At 42.0% G+C, this 17118-nt stretch overlaps 1 protein-coding gene across 8 annotated transcripts in view; it reads right to left on the bottom strand.

Annotated features, from left to right (window-relative positions):
* LOC133480110 (receptor tyrosine-protein kinase erbB-4-like) overlaps positions 1-17118 on the bottom strand; it is a 235517-nt gene that overhangs the window by 85688 nt on the left and 132711 nt on the right. For all 8 annotated transcript variants that reach the window (XR_009789197.1, XR_009789196.1, XM_061777837.1 and 5 more), the window contains exons 8-16: positions 14644-14757; positions 11575-11701; positions 10988-11061; positions 10309-10399; positions 9270-9475; positions 8228-8360; positions 3479-3572; positions 1794-1948; positions 1098-1142 (exon numbers count right to left, since the gene is read on the bottom strand). Coding sequence is in view for 6 of the 8 variants with exons in the window: in XM_061777837.1 (XP_061633821.1) it covers positions 1098-1142; positions 1794-1948; positions 3479-3572; positions 8228-8360; positions 9270-9475; positions 10309-10399; positions 10988-11061; positions 11575-11701; positions 14644-14757 (1039 nt within the window). In the remaining 2 variants the exon portion in view is untranslated. The remainder of the gene's footprint in view (positions 1-1097; positions 1143-1793; positions 1949-3478; positions 3573-8227; positions 8361-9269; positions 9476-10308; positions 10400-10987; positions 11062-11574; positions 11702-14643; positions 14758-17118) is intronic.

Raw genomic sequence — 17118 nt, 5'->3', positions numbered from 1 at the left:
TAAAAACTCAACTAATGCGTTTGATATTTACATACCACTTGCTCTCATGTCTTAGGCAAAGGCGGCAACTTGGTATTAAACAAAAACCTGATGCTACCGCATACTCAACATTTAAAACTATTCGTTGCAGAGGCCATTAGCGACTAATGGAACATTCGTGTAGCACAGCACTACGGCGGCAGCACGAGATGCTGTATCGATTGTGGCGGACCAAAATAGGGGAGCGACGGGGGTGGCGCTTGAAATACACAAAGAGGCTTTGAGTTTCAATATAACGAGATACACAGCCACATTGTGAATAGTAATGTAGGAGTTTGGAGTGATTAGGTCGACGAGGATGAGAAGCAAGGAGACAAAAAGAATTGAGAGGGGGTGAAAAGGACATGGAAGAAAAAAAAATATGTGAAGGGAAGGGGAGCAGGAAAACAGAAAAAAAGGATTTGGGATGAGAAGAAAATAGCAAAAAAGGCAGGGTCATGGAAGTAGAAAGAAGACAACAGAAGAGTGAGAAGCAGACAGTCAGACGGCACAAGGTGAGACAACGGGAAGGACTTCTCTAATTAGGAGGAGAGGATTTACAGGCGAATAGGCGACTTGGGGTTGCTGCCAGATAAAACGCGGGAATGGCACCATTGTGTGAGCAGAGAAGCCCCCAGAGGCAAGTACAAGTACTCGTTTGTACTTTAATGGATACCCTCTTACTACTGCGCTGTTTTGGCTCAGTTCTAATGAGTCACATTTGCTCTAATTGTTAAAATAACTTATTTTGATGTGCATGCTAATAGGGTTGTTGTGCCATATTGTCCACTGTACTACTGATTGTTTTTACGCCCTCCAATTTTGGAGACTTTGTGAGATCAGCAAAAGGCTGATATTTACTATACTAAAACAATATTGGAATCAAGGGATTTTTTTTTGTCCATTGATCCTGAAGAGCATTTGCGATGTCCTGTCTACCCTTGATTTATCATTGAGATACAGCACAGTAGGTCTCAATACTTTTGTCTACTGTATATCATGTAGATTTGGGCATTTGGGCAGTGGCAGCATATCCGGTTTCCCAGTCAACATTATAAATGTTTTCCGAGATCCTTTACCTGTCCATCATCCCAACACAATCTTGGAGTCTGGGCCCGGCGCACCTGCAGGGCAGAGAAAGCAGAGATGTCATCCATTATTAAAACATGGACAGGTTATGAGTAAACCTCTGTTTGTCTTTCTCCTGCGTCACTCAGCTGTCACCAAGGACGAAATTAAATCCCGAGCATGGCTGACCACTCATCACTATTTGACAGGAGGAGAAACCATGTTGTTGCTTGCTTCACATCAAAGAAACACTGTTGGGGAGTGTAAAACCACTTTGATCTATAAGCCAGTGAATAAAGCTGCTCTCTGGACAACAAAGAGTGACCAGATATAATTCACCCTCATCTGATTGTGGTCTGTTGCCCTTCAATCGCTGATCCCCCTAATTGCAGGCCCTGTGAGAGTGTCCTGAAGGCCAATTAGTTCTGCCATGCTGACCTCTGACCTCTGCTCCTACTTTCTTAGTGTTTTGATGTAAATGCAGAAGACCTCAAAGGCAGGGTTAGAAGAAAGAGAGCACAATGCAGCTGTTGTCATGCCAACAAGAGTGTTGTGCCAGAGTCTGGAGTGTTTTCCCCCCCCCCATTTTCTTGTGTCCTTGTATTAACAGATATGATTTATAAGATACAACCGCATAGTCGTGGTGCTGACGCTAGGACTGAGCTGTGGTAAATCTGGCACTCTAGCTAGATGAAGACTTCTCTTACCCCTGGGTGCAGTTGGCGTGGCAGGGATGACACTCGTTGTTGGCCTTGGCGTACTTAAATATGAAACTGTTGGCTCCCTGTAGGCCGTCGGGGCACTTCTCCACACAGTTGGGCCCGTCTTTGAAGTGGAGGCAGCTCACACACTGGTCCGGACCCTGGATCAGCAGCACGGTGGTAGCCCAGAGGTGAAATGAGAGGGGAATAAAAAGATTAAAGATAGCTAAAACAAAACGTCGGCCACAGAGAAACAGGAACGAAACAGGATATTAAAGTGTCAATGCAGAAAATAACGAATAAAAGTAGCATATGACAAAATCAAATTGAAACCTGGCAAATCCTGTTAACGTGCTCACTTCCTGCTGTGGCTAACGTGGCTGGCGGGCCATGTGATTTATAACATGTCGAGCGCAAATTGCCTGGAGTGTATTCCAGCACACCTCTATGTTGAAGGCGGCAATCAACAGAATCAGGTCGTGTCAAGGTAGCGCACGGGGATGGCAATGGTGGAGATGACAGGTGGTAAGAGCGCACAAGCTCAGCTGCAGCAGGCTTATGAATTAATAAGACCTGTGTGTCTGAACAGACAAAATAACAGCAGTACTGTGCATTCATGGTGTTGTAGCATCCTGATGGACAGGGTCATCTTTGTTTGCCACATTCATCTACACACATTAATTGAAAATGTGCAAATTTGTTGTGTGTGTGTGTGTGTTTGTGTGCGTGTGCGTGTAACAGTTCGTGAACAGAGATGTCTGAATGCATTCGAGGGTGTCTACAAATGTACTGTATTTGCGGATGATTGGTTTTTTACTCAACTGAAACCGGCATTGCACATTCAGCCTGTTGCGCTTGTCTTACTACACAAACATTCACTTAGACTGAATTCGTCATGCGGCACACTATGTTCTGTCAAGGTACAGATGTTTACAAATGACAGGCGAATGAAAAGTGAAATTTCTTATTGTGTTTCTTCTGTGCCAAAATGTTAAATTTAACTCCAATTTTGAAAGGTACATTTAATATTTAGGAGGAACAAGTGCAGTGTTGTACCTAAACAAGTTCAATGAACGAAGGTTCAAGAACTAGTTCATATTTTGGGCAAACGTGAAATGAGATTAGTTCATTTCTGCCTGATGAACGTTACTGAGAACGTGCTCATTCTGGCGTCAAAGAACGGTTTATGAACGAAAGTTCATTTTCATTCAAGAGTGTCAGGTTTTGCTAGGGACTTCCAGGACAAAACCCGTCTGGACACACTATATACGAGCCTTCATATGACGGGGATGAACATCGTATTTGGCAACCGCCATTCTTGTTTACATTTGGCAGGGATGTCGCAGCAGCCTGCGTGCGCCAGGTGCGTTCAGGGACACTGCGTAAATGGGAGTGAATATGTTCTTTGGTTGTTTTATAATGCAGTACATCATTGTAAAAAAATATTACTAGGAGTCATACTGTGCTGCGTGTTTTTTTTTTTGCACATTAATGACAAAAGTTCTGTTTTTGTTTTAATTCCGCATTTTAAAAAAGACTATGTTTTTTTCTCATGTTTTTGAGATTTGTTGATTTATGGAAGACCATAAACAAATCTTACAAAGCTATTCTGAGTCTGCACTCAGTAATCATTGATTATCACATTATCCTGACTTAAGTCCAACAACAGACTCGCATATAAAAATTCTTACCTGGCCGAGACACGTCATGGCGTTACCGTCCATCCTCTCGCACTGGCTATCACACTCCAAACACACAGATCCATTGGCAAATTCACGCACTTCCCTGATCGAGAGAAGGGAAAAAGATTGAGATGCATGTATAATAGATTTGAAAGCGTGCTGAAATATTGATTGAGACTCATACTGGATTTTCAAGTACACTGTGTGCACATGAGCACAAGTCGTACATAGGAGCCTTTTGATTTAAACCAACATGCCATGACGCATTCAGATAGCACAGCTCAACCTTCTTTTACTCACGCTCGTCTCCCAGACTTTTAATTGCGACGGCTGCCAGAGTGCCCTCTGGTTGAGGGCATGGAGGGCAGCAATCCGCCACTTACTATTTGATCACGTTAAAGGCTGAAGATGGTCAATAGGCAGACAGAGAAAGTCCTATGAATAATGAACAGCTTTTTAAATCGCGCCAAACACAAAGAGATGCACTGAGGCAGCCGGTAGAGCTGGTGGGAGGATATGAGCGTACAGGGAGGACACCAGGGAGCGGGCAGTGTTTAATTAGGATAGGGTGAAAGGGAAGGAAATGGTGCGCAAAAGTACAGATGATTTTCTTATATTTGCAGCTTCTGCAGCGGTAGGAGTTGAGGCAGTTTACAGAGAGATGCAGTTCATAATGCTTTTGTTGTTCCATTTCTCAAGGCAAATATTGGGTTTCTACGCTATAATTACAACAGCAGGGGCTGCACCACATTTCGGGCCATGTTGCTGAATCCTGCCATCCGCGCATATCTACTCGATCTGTGATTGTCTCCTTTGTTTGTGTCCAAACCAGTGAATTATCCTCCTTTTTTGAAGCGCGGCTTCTCTGGCGAGGTGAGGCCAGCAGCTGTCAATAACAACCGCCACTGATCAAAACCACTTTTCCCATCAGAGCAATCGATAAGTTGATGACGCCCTGTGAGGAGGGCTCACGCAGCTGCAAACAAGCCATCTCTCTCACAGGAGAGGGCTGATTAAAGCACCGTTTTCGGATAGAAGAGGCACTCAACAAAATACTTTTATTTGATCTGGACAAATTTGGTGTTTTGATGTATTTCAAAGTAAAGAACTAGACGCACATGAGTTCAACTCTATCCCATAAAGAGTAATAATAGTGAAAATGAAATCCCTGCTTTCCCATTGGCTATGTCAGATTATCTTTTATGAGATAATTCTAATGGATTGTTACAATTGCAGCAGTTTTTCTCAGCCTTTTTTATTTAGACAAACATCTTCCGTGAAGCCAAAAGAACCTCCCTTTGCTCGCTTTACATATTTTTCCCTGGTCTTTCTTTTCCTTGTTCCGGAGTAATCATATTTCTCTTTTGGAAGCCGCATCCTGGGAAATTCTTTAGAATAGGCCCCGGCAGAGGAGAGATAGCGCTTTTGTTAAATGAAGGGGGAAATGACACAGAGGAGAACGACAAAGACCTCTGCAGCAGTGTTCTCTCCTGTTATTTCCATTCAGTCCAACTCGTCCTCCTGATTGGCCCCTCCATAGCTGCACTGAGGCCCCACTGGGGGGTTGGCCTGACGAGGGATTAGCCTTGCATTAGACTGTGGCCAACATCCCATCCCCACCCCCCAAAAAAAAAAAAAAGCACCGGCAACCCACCAGAGCAACTTTTTTTTAATTAAACACATTCAACGGCTCCCTAATCCACCCTCCAACCCTCAATGGACACCATCAGACATTTCCCTCCTTCCACTCATTCTCTCCCTTTTGTTCTTTCTTTGTTTTATTCAACAGAGGTAGAAACTAATGGGAATTATTGCGTTTCCTCATTAACAATGGAAACGCGTGAGCCGAAAAACCTAGGTTCAAAACCTAAAAGCTCAAATTATATTTGATAGAGGTATGCAAGTTTATGAAGTGCTCTACCATGCACTTGGGAACATTGGGGACAACAACAGTAAACAACCAACAGCTGCAAAAGAAAATGATGGCAGCTGATCACTATGTATATGATGGTTAAGTATTTTATTACTACAGTTTTGTATACATCCTTAATCTTAGTCTTAATCAATCTAACCTATCAATACATACTAAAATATAATTTTAAAAAAAAGTGTGACTGTTACGCCTGTGCTATGTGCAGTATAGGAACAGAAACAGAAGGAAAAAGCCAAATGTTTCCCAATTAAAAAAAAAAAAAAGCAAATAAGAGTTGGTTGTCGCGCTTGCTGTCAAAGACTATAACAAAATTCCGTTCCCTGTTTTTTTTTGGGTCTACACATCCCCTGGACGTGAACTACCGCTAGTGATAAATTATTCAGTCCTTCCGTTATGTCATTAGAATAAAATATAGTTAGTGCAAGCTAATGCAAACATGGTTTTTGATCATTTCATATATTGTAATATTTTAGACTTAAAATAGCTGGAATAGGATCCAGCTCACACGTGACCCTACTGAGAATTGGTGGTACAGAAAATTGATGGATGATTAAAAAAGAAGACAAAATAGAGAGTAATCAACCTCATGATAATATCTGATAAAAAGAAACAAGATACTTTAAACGTCTGCTGAATAAATAAACTATGAACTAGAATCCACCTAAGTAGAATCCAACCATCCATTCATTTTGCTTGTTCTCATTAGGGTTGCGTGTAAGCTGGAGCAAAACCCAGCACAATTTGGGGGAGAGGCAGGGTAAACCCTGGACTGGGTACCAGTCATTTGCAGGGCACCGAGAATAAACAAACAATCATTCACATTCCCACCTAGGGGCTATTTAGAGCCTTCATTTAAGTTAACATGTTTCGGATGTGGGAGGAAGCCAGACTACCTGGAGAAAACCCACGCAGGCAGGAAGAGAACATGCAAAGCCCACACAGAAAGGCCATGGCAGAGATTCAAACCAACGCCACTCTGAGGTAGATGCGCTAACCACTAGTCCACTAAGTAACATACAACAACAAACATGAAAAGATTTTCATCGGGTGGAAGTGTAAATGTGCATGGTTCTTTGTCTCTTTATGTGCCATGTGCCCTGGAATTGACTGGCCAAGAGTCCAGGGTGTAGTTTATTGTCCAAAGAATAGAACATGCATGGATGGATATTACTACGTCAGCCTAATCTTTTATTAAACTGATCAAATCTGATATCAATTTGGATTTCATTACATACTGTTGAGGCGGCACGGTGGCCGACTGGTTAGAGCATCAGCCTCAGTTCTGAGGAGCGGGGTTCAATCCCCGGCCCCGCCTGCGTGGGTTTTCTCCGGGCACTCCGATTTCCTCCCACATCCCAAAAACATGCACGTTAATTGAACACTCTAAATTGCCCGTAGGTGTGAATGTGAGTGAATGGTTGTTTGTTTGTATGTGCCCTGCAATTGGCTGGCAACCAGTTCAGGGTGTACCCCTCCTCCTGCCCGATGATAGCTGGGATGGGCTCCAGCACGCCCACGACCCTAGTGAGGAGAAGCGGCTCAGTAAATGGATGAATACATACTGTTGAGAAATATAATCAATCATGTATTTTAAGGTGTTACATTTTTTAACTAGAAAATCTTTTGATATTGCATGCAGTACTCCACAATACTTATTCACACATAAAGGAGAGATGTTTGTGTGACCCAGAAAAAAAGTTCCAGTCCTTGGTCATGGGCTCCACAGCATTTTAAAGCTTTTATTATAATCATAAAAACAGATCTCGGCAATGGAAACATGCACCTGTTAGCTTAAGAAATTTGTGCTGATGAATCATTTGTGCCGCTTCCTGTCAGAGAGTGGTAAACCTTTCTTTAGGATACACTGTATGTTGGTTTCACACTTGAGAGTGAAGAAATGGAACACTACGTTGTAATGCATGGCAGTGGCCGCATTTACAGTACAAGGCGTTCCTGCTGCTCCCTGCCACACATTTCTCCCTCACCAGTCTCCTTCAAAGCCTTGGCACTGAGCTGTTTTTCCTGACAACTTCAAAGCTTCCCTCCCACAAACAGGGCTGGAGAAGGACCAGCAACAAGTCAACATGACCGAAGGTTTGCTCGCTCTCAAGCACCCAACCTCTCAAGCACCCCAAATGTGTCTCTTCCTGCTCCCGTGAGTGAGACACTTGACATGACCACTTTAAAAAAAAGTTATCTTGTTGCAGACGTGCCGGGATTGTCTTATTTTAGACAGACCCTTTCAAGTGTTGTGATTCACAACATCTCCTGGTTCATTCACAAGGAAGAATCTGGAAACGACATCTACAAAGATCTACTTATTCTCAGGTGAGTTGCCCCTCATTCGTTTGATGTGCCTTCTGGCGGCATCGAGCAATGACCTGAGTGGAATTATTCATGCTGTAATAAAACATCAAACGTGGTCTTTGTCAGTCATTTTCAAGCTAATTTGGGAATTTGTGGATGAAATGTCATAATTCAGCAAAGCATTCAAGTTAATTTGCCACAATGGTCAGTCCTCTGTGCACATGACCTACTCAGAGCGTGAACGTTCTTATTGGTTCATCTCATTACATTCACAGCAAATGGCAATTAGACTCTCCTTCTGAGCCCTTGAGGACAGTTTGAGTTCATTCTCATACATCAAAGCTGCTTAAATTGATTTTATTTCCTCTGCTTGTCATGTCTGCCTGTTTGCAAGGGAATTAATGTGTCTTCAGGAACCATAAAGATCTTGTATTGCGGAAAATGCTTTAGCCAGCTCATATACAGCACTTGTGAACAGTTAACCTGGAACATAAAGTATCTTAGTAGCTATTACGCACCCATGAAAAAGATTGCAGGACTCAACGCAGCTGCGGCCCCGCCTGACGTAGCGGCAGGAGAGACACTGGTCTGGCCCCGGGCCCCAGCAGCCTTCGTCAGAGCACATCTTATCGCACACCATGCGCTGCTGAGCTGTGAAGACAAACAAAGTTATTCAAAATACAGTACAATCTACTGTAGACTTTGCGTGCCTTGGAGATACTGTACATGACCGTGTACGTGATACTACAAGTGTGAGCTCATTCATGTACTTTCCCCAGGGAGGCTTTAACTTTGAATGAAACTGAAAAATCAATACTGTTGATCACATCCTCCACGCCAGCATCATCAGGTGGTGGACAAAACCCTTTGGAAGAAGCCTTTGTAAGACCCCACGGATAAATCTCCAACAAACACACACCATTTATTAACATGCATCTTAGCAAAGAGTGGCCCATGTATGGATTTCAGAAGGTGCAAGTAAGTCAGTTCTTACTGACGTATCTTTTTCCCCGCTTCTCCCAAGCATCATGGTTCCATTTGGAATGTTCAGGCACACATTTTACAGCGTTTCCATTGTAAAAGGTCCCAGAATATCCAACGCCACCCAACACATTATTGTCACTGTAATATAGCACAGTTGACTAAAAATGCTGATGTTTAGTTGTCAACACAGAATAGACAATTCTGTTATAACCAAATTTATAATGGAAAGGTGCCATTTCAAAATTCTGTACCGAAGAGAGACAAATATATGCGATTTGGCTAACTTATTTATGCATAATGTCAGCACGTAGCGCTGCTTCTTCATCATCATTCTTTTTAACATTGCTAATTAATCTTCATTCATTGATTGATTCATTGAGATACATGCTTTCAAGCTGCGATAAAGTCATGCTATTTACCAGGCTGTCACCAAATCAATGTTTACCGATCCAAACCCTACCTTGCCAAACTGAACTGAACTGTATCACTGGGTGGAAGACATTCTAGTGAACTTTGGGATGGTCAGGCTACATGCATTTTTGTGAAAATAGGAATAATAAACCTGTCGCCACTCACTGCATTCCTTCGGGTCTCGGTTGTTGCGGATAAGCACTTTCTGGGTAGGCGTCCGGAACAACGATGTCCAGTTGACGGTATTGTAGAAGCAGAGGCGGCTGTTGTTGAATATGTAGACGTTGCCGGCGCTGATCTCATCCAGCGACTGGAACTGCAGCGAGGAGATCCAGCGTTGTTTCAAGATCAGCAGGGAGATACCGCTTCCACTGCAGGAGGTGGCATATGGAGCAACATGATATCAGGGACGTGGAAATGAGGTACAGAAGAACATCGCTAACATCCACCCATTTTCCTCCACTTATCCGAGGTCGGGTCGTGGGGCAGCAGCCTCAGCAGGGAAGCCCAGACTTCCCACTCCCCAGCCACTTCCTCCAGCTTTTCCGAGAAGATCCCGAGGCATTCCCAGGCCAGCCGAGAGACGTAGTCTCTCCAGCGTGTCCTGGGTCGTCCCCGGGGTCTCCTCCCGGTGGGACGCGCCCGGAACAGGGAGCCGTCCGGAGGCATCCTAATCAGATGCCCGAGCCACCTCATCTGGCTCAACTCAATGCGGAGGAACAGCGGCTCTTTTCTGAGTTCCTCCCGGATGAGCGAGCTTCTCACCTTATCTCGAAGGGAGAGCCCGGACACCCTGCGGAGGAAACTCATTTCGGCCACTTGTGTCCGGGATCCGGGTATCCGGCTCACAATCCACCATAAAGGAAAAACATTGCTCTAGCTCGAACTGGCATTTAGCAAACAAAGAGTTGAGCATCAAACTTGTTTTGAAAACTGTTTTAAATAAAGCTACTATGCTTTAAAAAAAATCTGTGCAGCACAACGTGGAAATATATTTCTGAACAAAAGCATTCTCTAAATCTAAGAATGCCTTCTGTACATGTGACATGAAAGACAATTGTGTTCCCTCCAGAAAGCTTGTGAAGCGATGTCACATTTACAAAACCACTTTCATTGATCTTGTAAGCAATATAAATTGGTACTTCTTGTCAGTATGCTTGGTTTTTTTCACCTTGCAGCTGAGGCAATGACAATGTGGTCTTACCTGTAAAGGGATCTCCCGCCTATGGTTGCCAGGTTGGAAAAAACACTCAGATCAGTCATGTTCTCAGGCCACGATTGGATGTTGAGGTAACCTGAAGACATCGTGAACAAAACCCCTCTTTAACCAGTACATGCTCCTCCAAAATTATGGTCTGACAAAGGGTGCACTTGATTAAAAACCAAGAATTTAATTAGTTTTTTATGCCAACATCTTGAAATAAAATTAATTTTGGTCGATATGTGAAGTTCAAGCAAGCGCTAATTCTTGGAAGGAAATGGACAATATACACTAATTAAAAGACTACATTTAATATTCTGCCAAATTTGGCAAATAGCATTGGGCTTTTAATGACAGATAATAGGGTATCAGCATGTGTGGAAATGACATTAAAGCGAGGAAGCTGAGGACGACTGAGGCAGAGAGGCCATTGCTCTTTCTTATTGCTTGGCTTTTCATTATGAAAATGCAGTTTCGCTCCATTAGCTGTTTGGCTCAACTGCAAGCCACACTTTAATATGACAAAGGGTTTGTATACGAGGCATCGCTCATCCCTTTAGGGCCTCTGCTTGCTAATGGACAAGCACATACCCACGCGCATGCGAACTCGGACACACACACACACACACACACACTGTTGTATTATGATGCTCGGCCATTATTTCCAAAGTCACTCACTCACCTGTGATCTCTTTCACAGTGTGGAACACGTTGAGGCGCTCAGGATCCAGCGGTCCAATACCATGATACATGTCCCTAAAGTGGAGACATGAGGAATCCAACACTAATCTTCAACATATTCTGCAAGGTAATCTCATATGTGAGGTCAACACTTGCGGAAATGATGTTCTTCTACCAAAGTCGGCATTCTCCTCTGATGTAACATTTAGTGTGACTTCCATTACTACCTATCGGTCCACTTCAAGAGCTTCAGGTCACTTTGACAGCGCTGATAGATAGCACTGGGAATATTTCTCACTGACCTCCCCCACAAATGGATTTTCACAAAAGAAATATGCTTGTGTTGTGTGCTTCCCTATTTCATCTTGCTATTGGGTTGTTTCAAGTACAAATGGTTCTTTTTACACGTTTACACAGGCCCACAAATTAATACATCCATATTAAAAGTACATCATATGTCTGCATGCAATTTTGAAGTTTTCTATTAAGGTAAAGCTAAATCCTACCTCTCCTTGACCTCAGGGCTCAGGCTGTGAGGGTCAGTTCAGCGCTCGCAGTAGGGTAAAATTTATGTGGTTTGAAGCTCACCCTTTAATGCCAGTGATGAGGAAGATCAGGTTGCCATTGATTTTAGTGCAGTTGACAAATTTATCAATATTGCTGGCATCCACTGTTTGAGCGGTCTGCAGGATGCCTGTCCCGATGCCGTCACACACTGGCAAGACAAACACAATCAATGTATTACTTATGCTCCTGTGCATCTGAAGGGATGCAGTGTCACTTTATTTTAAATAACATGCCGCATAAAAAACATTGCCGCAACAGTAAGGCCACCCGTTGAAATTCTTCTGATGAAAGCCAATAACTCCACATAAATTCATTACATTGGCATTAATTACAATGGCTGTCGCGTGTTTGACCGAGGCAAGGAATGCCGATGATGAATAAGGATGGCATAAAGCGCTTTAGATAGTGATTTATTCCAGCCAATTTCATATCTGAAATGTTAATTTGTTATCATTTCCCACAGTTCCTTGCATATCCCTCATTAACCTCTCGCGGCTGCATGACGATGGAACCAGAAGATTAACCCTTTGGCGTTAGAGCAGCCCATGTTTGGAGCTGGGAGGAAAATACCATTGAATGTTTCTCCTCTGGAACTGGTTAGGACTTTCTTTGTTCCATGTTTTGATCTACTGTGAAGTGATCCACAAGTAGGCTTATGCATATGTTCCTCACAAAGACATATTACGTCACATCACATACAGTGGGTGCGGTAAGTATTCAGACCCCCATAAATCTTTCACTCTTTGTTATATTGCAGCCCTTTGCTAAAATCATTTAAGTTCATTTTTTCCCTCATTAATGTACACACAGCACCCCATATTGACAGAAGAAAACTGAATTGTTAAAATTTTTGAAGATTTATTAAAAAAGAAACACTGAAATATCACAGGCGGCACGGTGGCCGACTGGTTAGAGCGTCAGCCTCACAGTTCTGAGGTGCAGGGTTCAGTTCTTACAGACTGATATTCTTACATTTATTTATGAACACATCACTTGAAAAAGGTGCCACTTTAATAACTATATTAAGCATCAACTGCTGTAAGATTTCAAACATCTGAAATGTATATATAACATAGCCACTTGAATAAGTCATATTTGGGGCCAGTGTTATACTGAGTCAGTGTTCTGTCAATGCAAAGAAGAAACCCATATCACGAAATCATATTTTATGTAAAGCTTTAAAGGTAATTCCCACAAGCTACTGCTGATCCAATATCATAAAGCCATTAGATTAAAACGGCACAGCTGCTTAAGCTGTTTACGAGTAAACAAATGCAGAAGAGTGAAGGAGGCCGCTGAAGAACGTGTATGAAACAGATTTGTCTCGAGACAGGATTGATGCAGACACCACTCGGGCCATCTCGTCTAGTTACATCAAACTGAAAGAGTTAGAGCCACCGGAAGTCTCAAACACTTAAATTTATTTACTATGTTGCCAGCAGACCTTAACATTTAGAGCGAGGAGAAGGGTTTTCTACTTTAGCCTGGTTGTGACCTTTTTAGAAACCAGAATTGTCAGCTATTTAAATGCTTCCAATTTTTGCTGTCAGACATTTAGAGTAGGATGACCAGAGATTCTATTTTCCCCAGATACAGTATGTTGATTTTTTCCAAACCTACGTAAGGTGTCAAACCATGATTTCAAAATCTCATCACCTTTGTCTGCATGTATTATTCTAATGCACATTTCTTTTTATTTCCTGCTTTCCTGCACAGTCTGGCTGTACAGTCGATGTTCACGCAATCAATGGGTGGTGTACTTTAGTTGTTATACAAAACACCATCGATTCCTCATGAGGACACTAAGTGTGTCTATACGTCAGTCTTGACTGTAGTATTCGGATCTGCAGCGGATTTAGAGCGCTGGTTGAAAGTGAGCTAGCTGATCCACACGAAAAGAAAAATTATAGTTACTGTACTATATGTTATTTTAACTTGTGGCAATGAAAATGTATGTACAGTTGAATACCGATAAAATGAACCCCAATATAACGGATATTGGATAAAACGGACCGTCTGGACTGAACAATGTGTCCAAAAATAGTTTCCATTTGTCACTTAAATTGCCACTGACAAAGTCTGTTAGTTCCAGAATAGGCCACTGTTGTTCACTGGTGCTGTGGTGCAATGCAGGCAGAGAATGGTACTTCCGGGTCACAGATATCCCAAAAAAATAGATCCATTTCCAAAAGACGTGCCTCCCATGCCTACGTGGAGCCCATGTTGAATGTGGGGCATTGACGTGGCGGCCATGTCGTGATGGATATATATTGTCTATTGTACATAGACTCACAGCGCAGAGAGAGATCGGCTTGGAAGCAGTGTTAACTCTGAGGAGTGCAACACAAAAGTCTTTGGAGTCTGGAACATGCTATTTTTGGTACAGTAACAGTTTTTTTTTGTCAAGCCGTTTGCCTTCGGCAATGGATTTGGAACTAGGAAGCACACTAATTCCTCGTGGCTCATGAAAGTGACTCGCCTATGATAAGTACTGTACGTCGATAATGTCACCATGACCAAGGACACAGGTGTGGTAAGTTTGGATAAAATGTGAAACTCTCCAACATTTTCAAAAATGTTTTTTACAATTATTTACATTAACGTTGTACTGTACTGGGCGTTTTAGGCCACGAAAAAAAAAGCTACAAAACAATAATTTTGTACTGTACAGTAATATGGGTGCATATGGCCTCAAAAAAAAAAAATAAAAAAAAAATAAAAAGTGCTTCAATGTAACGGACAATCGGCTATATCGGCCACTGTCCACTGTATTGTTTCAATTTCCTGGAAAAGTAAAACAGTTAAATTGAAAATAGGCCTATTAAAGTATGAAAAAATATAAATTCTAATGTCTCGTTTCGGCAGTGCTCTTTGTTAAAGCCCATTCCAATTGTACCCCCCCCCCACCCCTGAAAAAATCAACAACACATCAACACACCATTTACGAGTGTACTACAAATTTGCTTCCTGTCTACAACCATGACGAAACACATAAATATATACAGTATTTGCACTATAGCTTCTTTGTTTGTCTAACTAGGCAGGAAATCAATATGCAATGCAAGTAAGACATGACCATCCTTTGATTACCTTTAGGGCAGATGTCTGTGCAGGGAATGCACATTTTGATGCGGTTCTCCTCCACTTCCATCTTGTTGCTAGGACACGCTCGGACACAGGAGCTATGGTCCACCACAAAGTTATCTGACATAAGCACACAGAAGATGTTTGCATTCATTATCATACAGTAATAAGGATGGATGCCTTTATGGTGTGAAACTGATGATCATATTTGCAATAAATTCAAACAGTATATTGATGTTGATAAGGTCAGCAAGGGTAGAGAAGTGATCGCTCATTTGGTAATCATTTGAACTCTGTTGATGACATTCACGCATCACGCAGCCAACTTGCCTCCCCACTCTGCATATTCAGCGCAGAAGGATTTGTTTTGCTCAGTTGCATGTGATTGAGACATACCCGTTATGTTTGAGACATTTATATAGTCTTAAAAATCGTGTAAAAATCGTGATGTGGGTTTATGTGCAACATCCTGTCTTCAGATCACTTTATGATAGAGCAAACTGTTTTTAATTTTTCCAGGTGTTGTTAGAGTGCACCTTTTATAGCTCAGGATAGGTGATTTGAACCATAAGCAGTTGATTTTCCAAATCTAAAGTATAAACAGTCAGTCTGATATGCTTGACCTCTGAGTAAAGAGAGTACCAAGTTGAGGTTATTTTATATTAATATATTATTTTAAACCCATTTTATCAAATTTGTAGTGTCTATTCAAGCAGATGGGTGTGGTCTTCTCCAGGTCGTCAATCCCTCTTGCCCACGCCCCGCCTCTGGGGTATTTAACGCTTAACTCCCGCCTTCTGGCATGATGTTCTGTTTCCCTTTTCGTACGCCTATTTTCCTTCTTTTTATCATTATTAGTATTATTTTCTTTCTTTAGTTAGACCCCTTTGTGTGTTTCCCTCTAGATCCCTTGCAGATGTCATTAAATATACAACCCCAATTCCAATGAAGTTGGGACATTGTGTTAAACAAATAAAAACAGAATACAATGATTTGCCAATCATGTTCAACCTATATTTAATTGAATACACTACAAAGACAAGATATTTAATGTTCAAACTGATAAACTTTATTGTTTTTAGCAAATAATCATTAACTGAGAATTTTATGGCTGCAACACGTTCCAAAAAAGCTGGGACAGGTGGCAAAAAAGACTGAGGAAGTTGAGGAATGCTCATCAAACACCTGTTTGGAACAGGTTAATTGGGAACAGGTGGGTGCCATGATTGGGTATGAAAAGAGCTTCCCTGAATTGCACAGTCATTCACAAGCAAAGATGGGGCGAGGTTCACCTCTTTACGAACAAGTGCGTGAGAAAATAGTCGAACAGTTTAAGGACAATGTTCCTCAACGTACAATTGCAAGGAATTTAGGGATTTCATCATCTACGGTCCATAATATCATCAAAAGGTTCAGAGAATCTGGAGAAATCACTGCATGTAAGCGGCAAGCACAAAAACCAACATTGAATGCCCGTGACGTTCGATCCCTCAGGCGGCACTGCATCAAAAACCGACATCAATGTGTAAAGGATTGTATTAAATGTCAGTAAATACAGTTCGGCGCTGCATCTGTAAGTGCAACTTCAAACTCTACTATGCAAAGCAAAAGCCATTTATCAACAATAACCAGAAACGGCGCCGGCTTCTCTGGGCCCGACCTCATCTAAGATGGACTGATGCAAAGTGGAAAAGTGTTCTGTGCTCCGACGAGTCCACATTTCAAATTGTTTTGGGAAATTGTGGATGCCGAGTCCTCCTGGCCAAAGAGGAAAATAACCATCCGGACTGGTATGGACGCAAAGTTCAAAAGCCAACATCTGTGATGGTATGGGGCTGTGTCAATGGCATGGGTAACTTACACATCTGTGAAGGCACCATTAATGCTGAAAGGTACATACAGGTTTTGGAGAAACATATGCTGCCATCCAAGCAATGTCTTTTGCATGGACGCTCCTGCTTATTTCAGCAAGACAACAGCGTGGCTTCGTAGTAAAAGAGTGCGGGTACTCGACTGGCCTGCCTGAAGTCCAGACCTGTCTCCCATTGAAAATGTGTGGCGCATAAAATAAAATACGACATCGGAGACCGCGGACTGTTGAACAGCTGAAGCTGCACATCAAGCAAGAATGGGAAAGAATTCCAACTACAAAGCTTAAACAATTAGTGTCCTCAGTTCCCAAACATTGATTGAATGTTGTTAAAAGAAAAGGTGAAGTAACACAGTGGTAAACATGACCCTGTCCGGGGCTTTTTTGGAACATGTTGCAGCCATAAAATTTTAGGTTAATGATTATTTGCTAAAAATAATAATGTTTATCAGTTTGAACATTAAATATCTTGTCTTTGTAGTGTCTTCAATTCAACATAGATTGAACATGTTTTGCAAATCATTGTATTCTATTTTTATTTATGTTTAACACAATGTCCCAACTTCATTGGAATTGGGGTTGTACTTTAAAATTCCACTCTTTGTTGTATT

Source organism: Phyllopteryx taeniolatus, chromosome 1, assembly GCF_024500385.1.
Source record: "Phyllopteryx taeniolatus isolate TA_2022b chromosome 1, UOR_Ptae_1.2, whole genome shotgun sequence".
Taxonomy (NCBI): Eukaryota; Metazoa; Chordata; class Actinopteri; order Syngnathiformes; family Syngnathidae; genus Phyllopteryx; species Phyllopteryx taeniolatus.
Note: the sequence above shows the minus strand (reverse complement) of the source record. Positions and strands in the feature narration are given on the sequence as shown.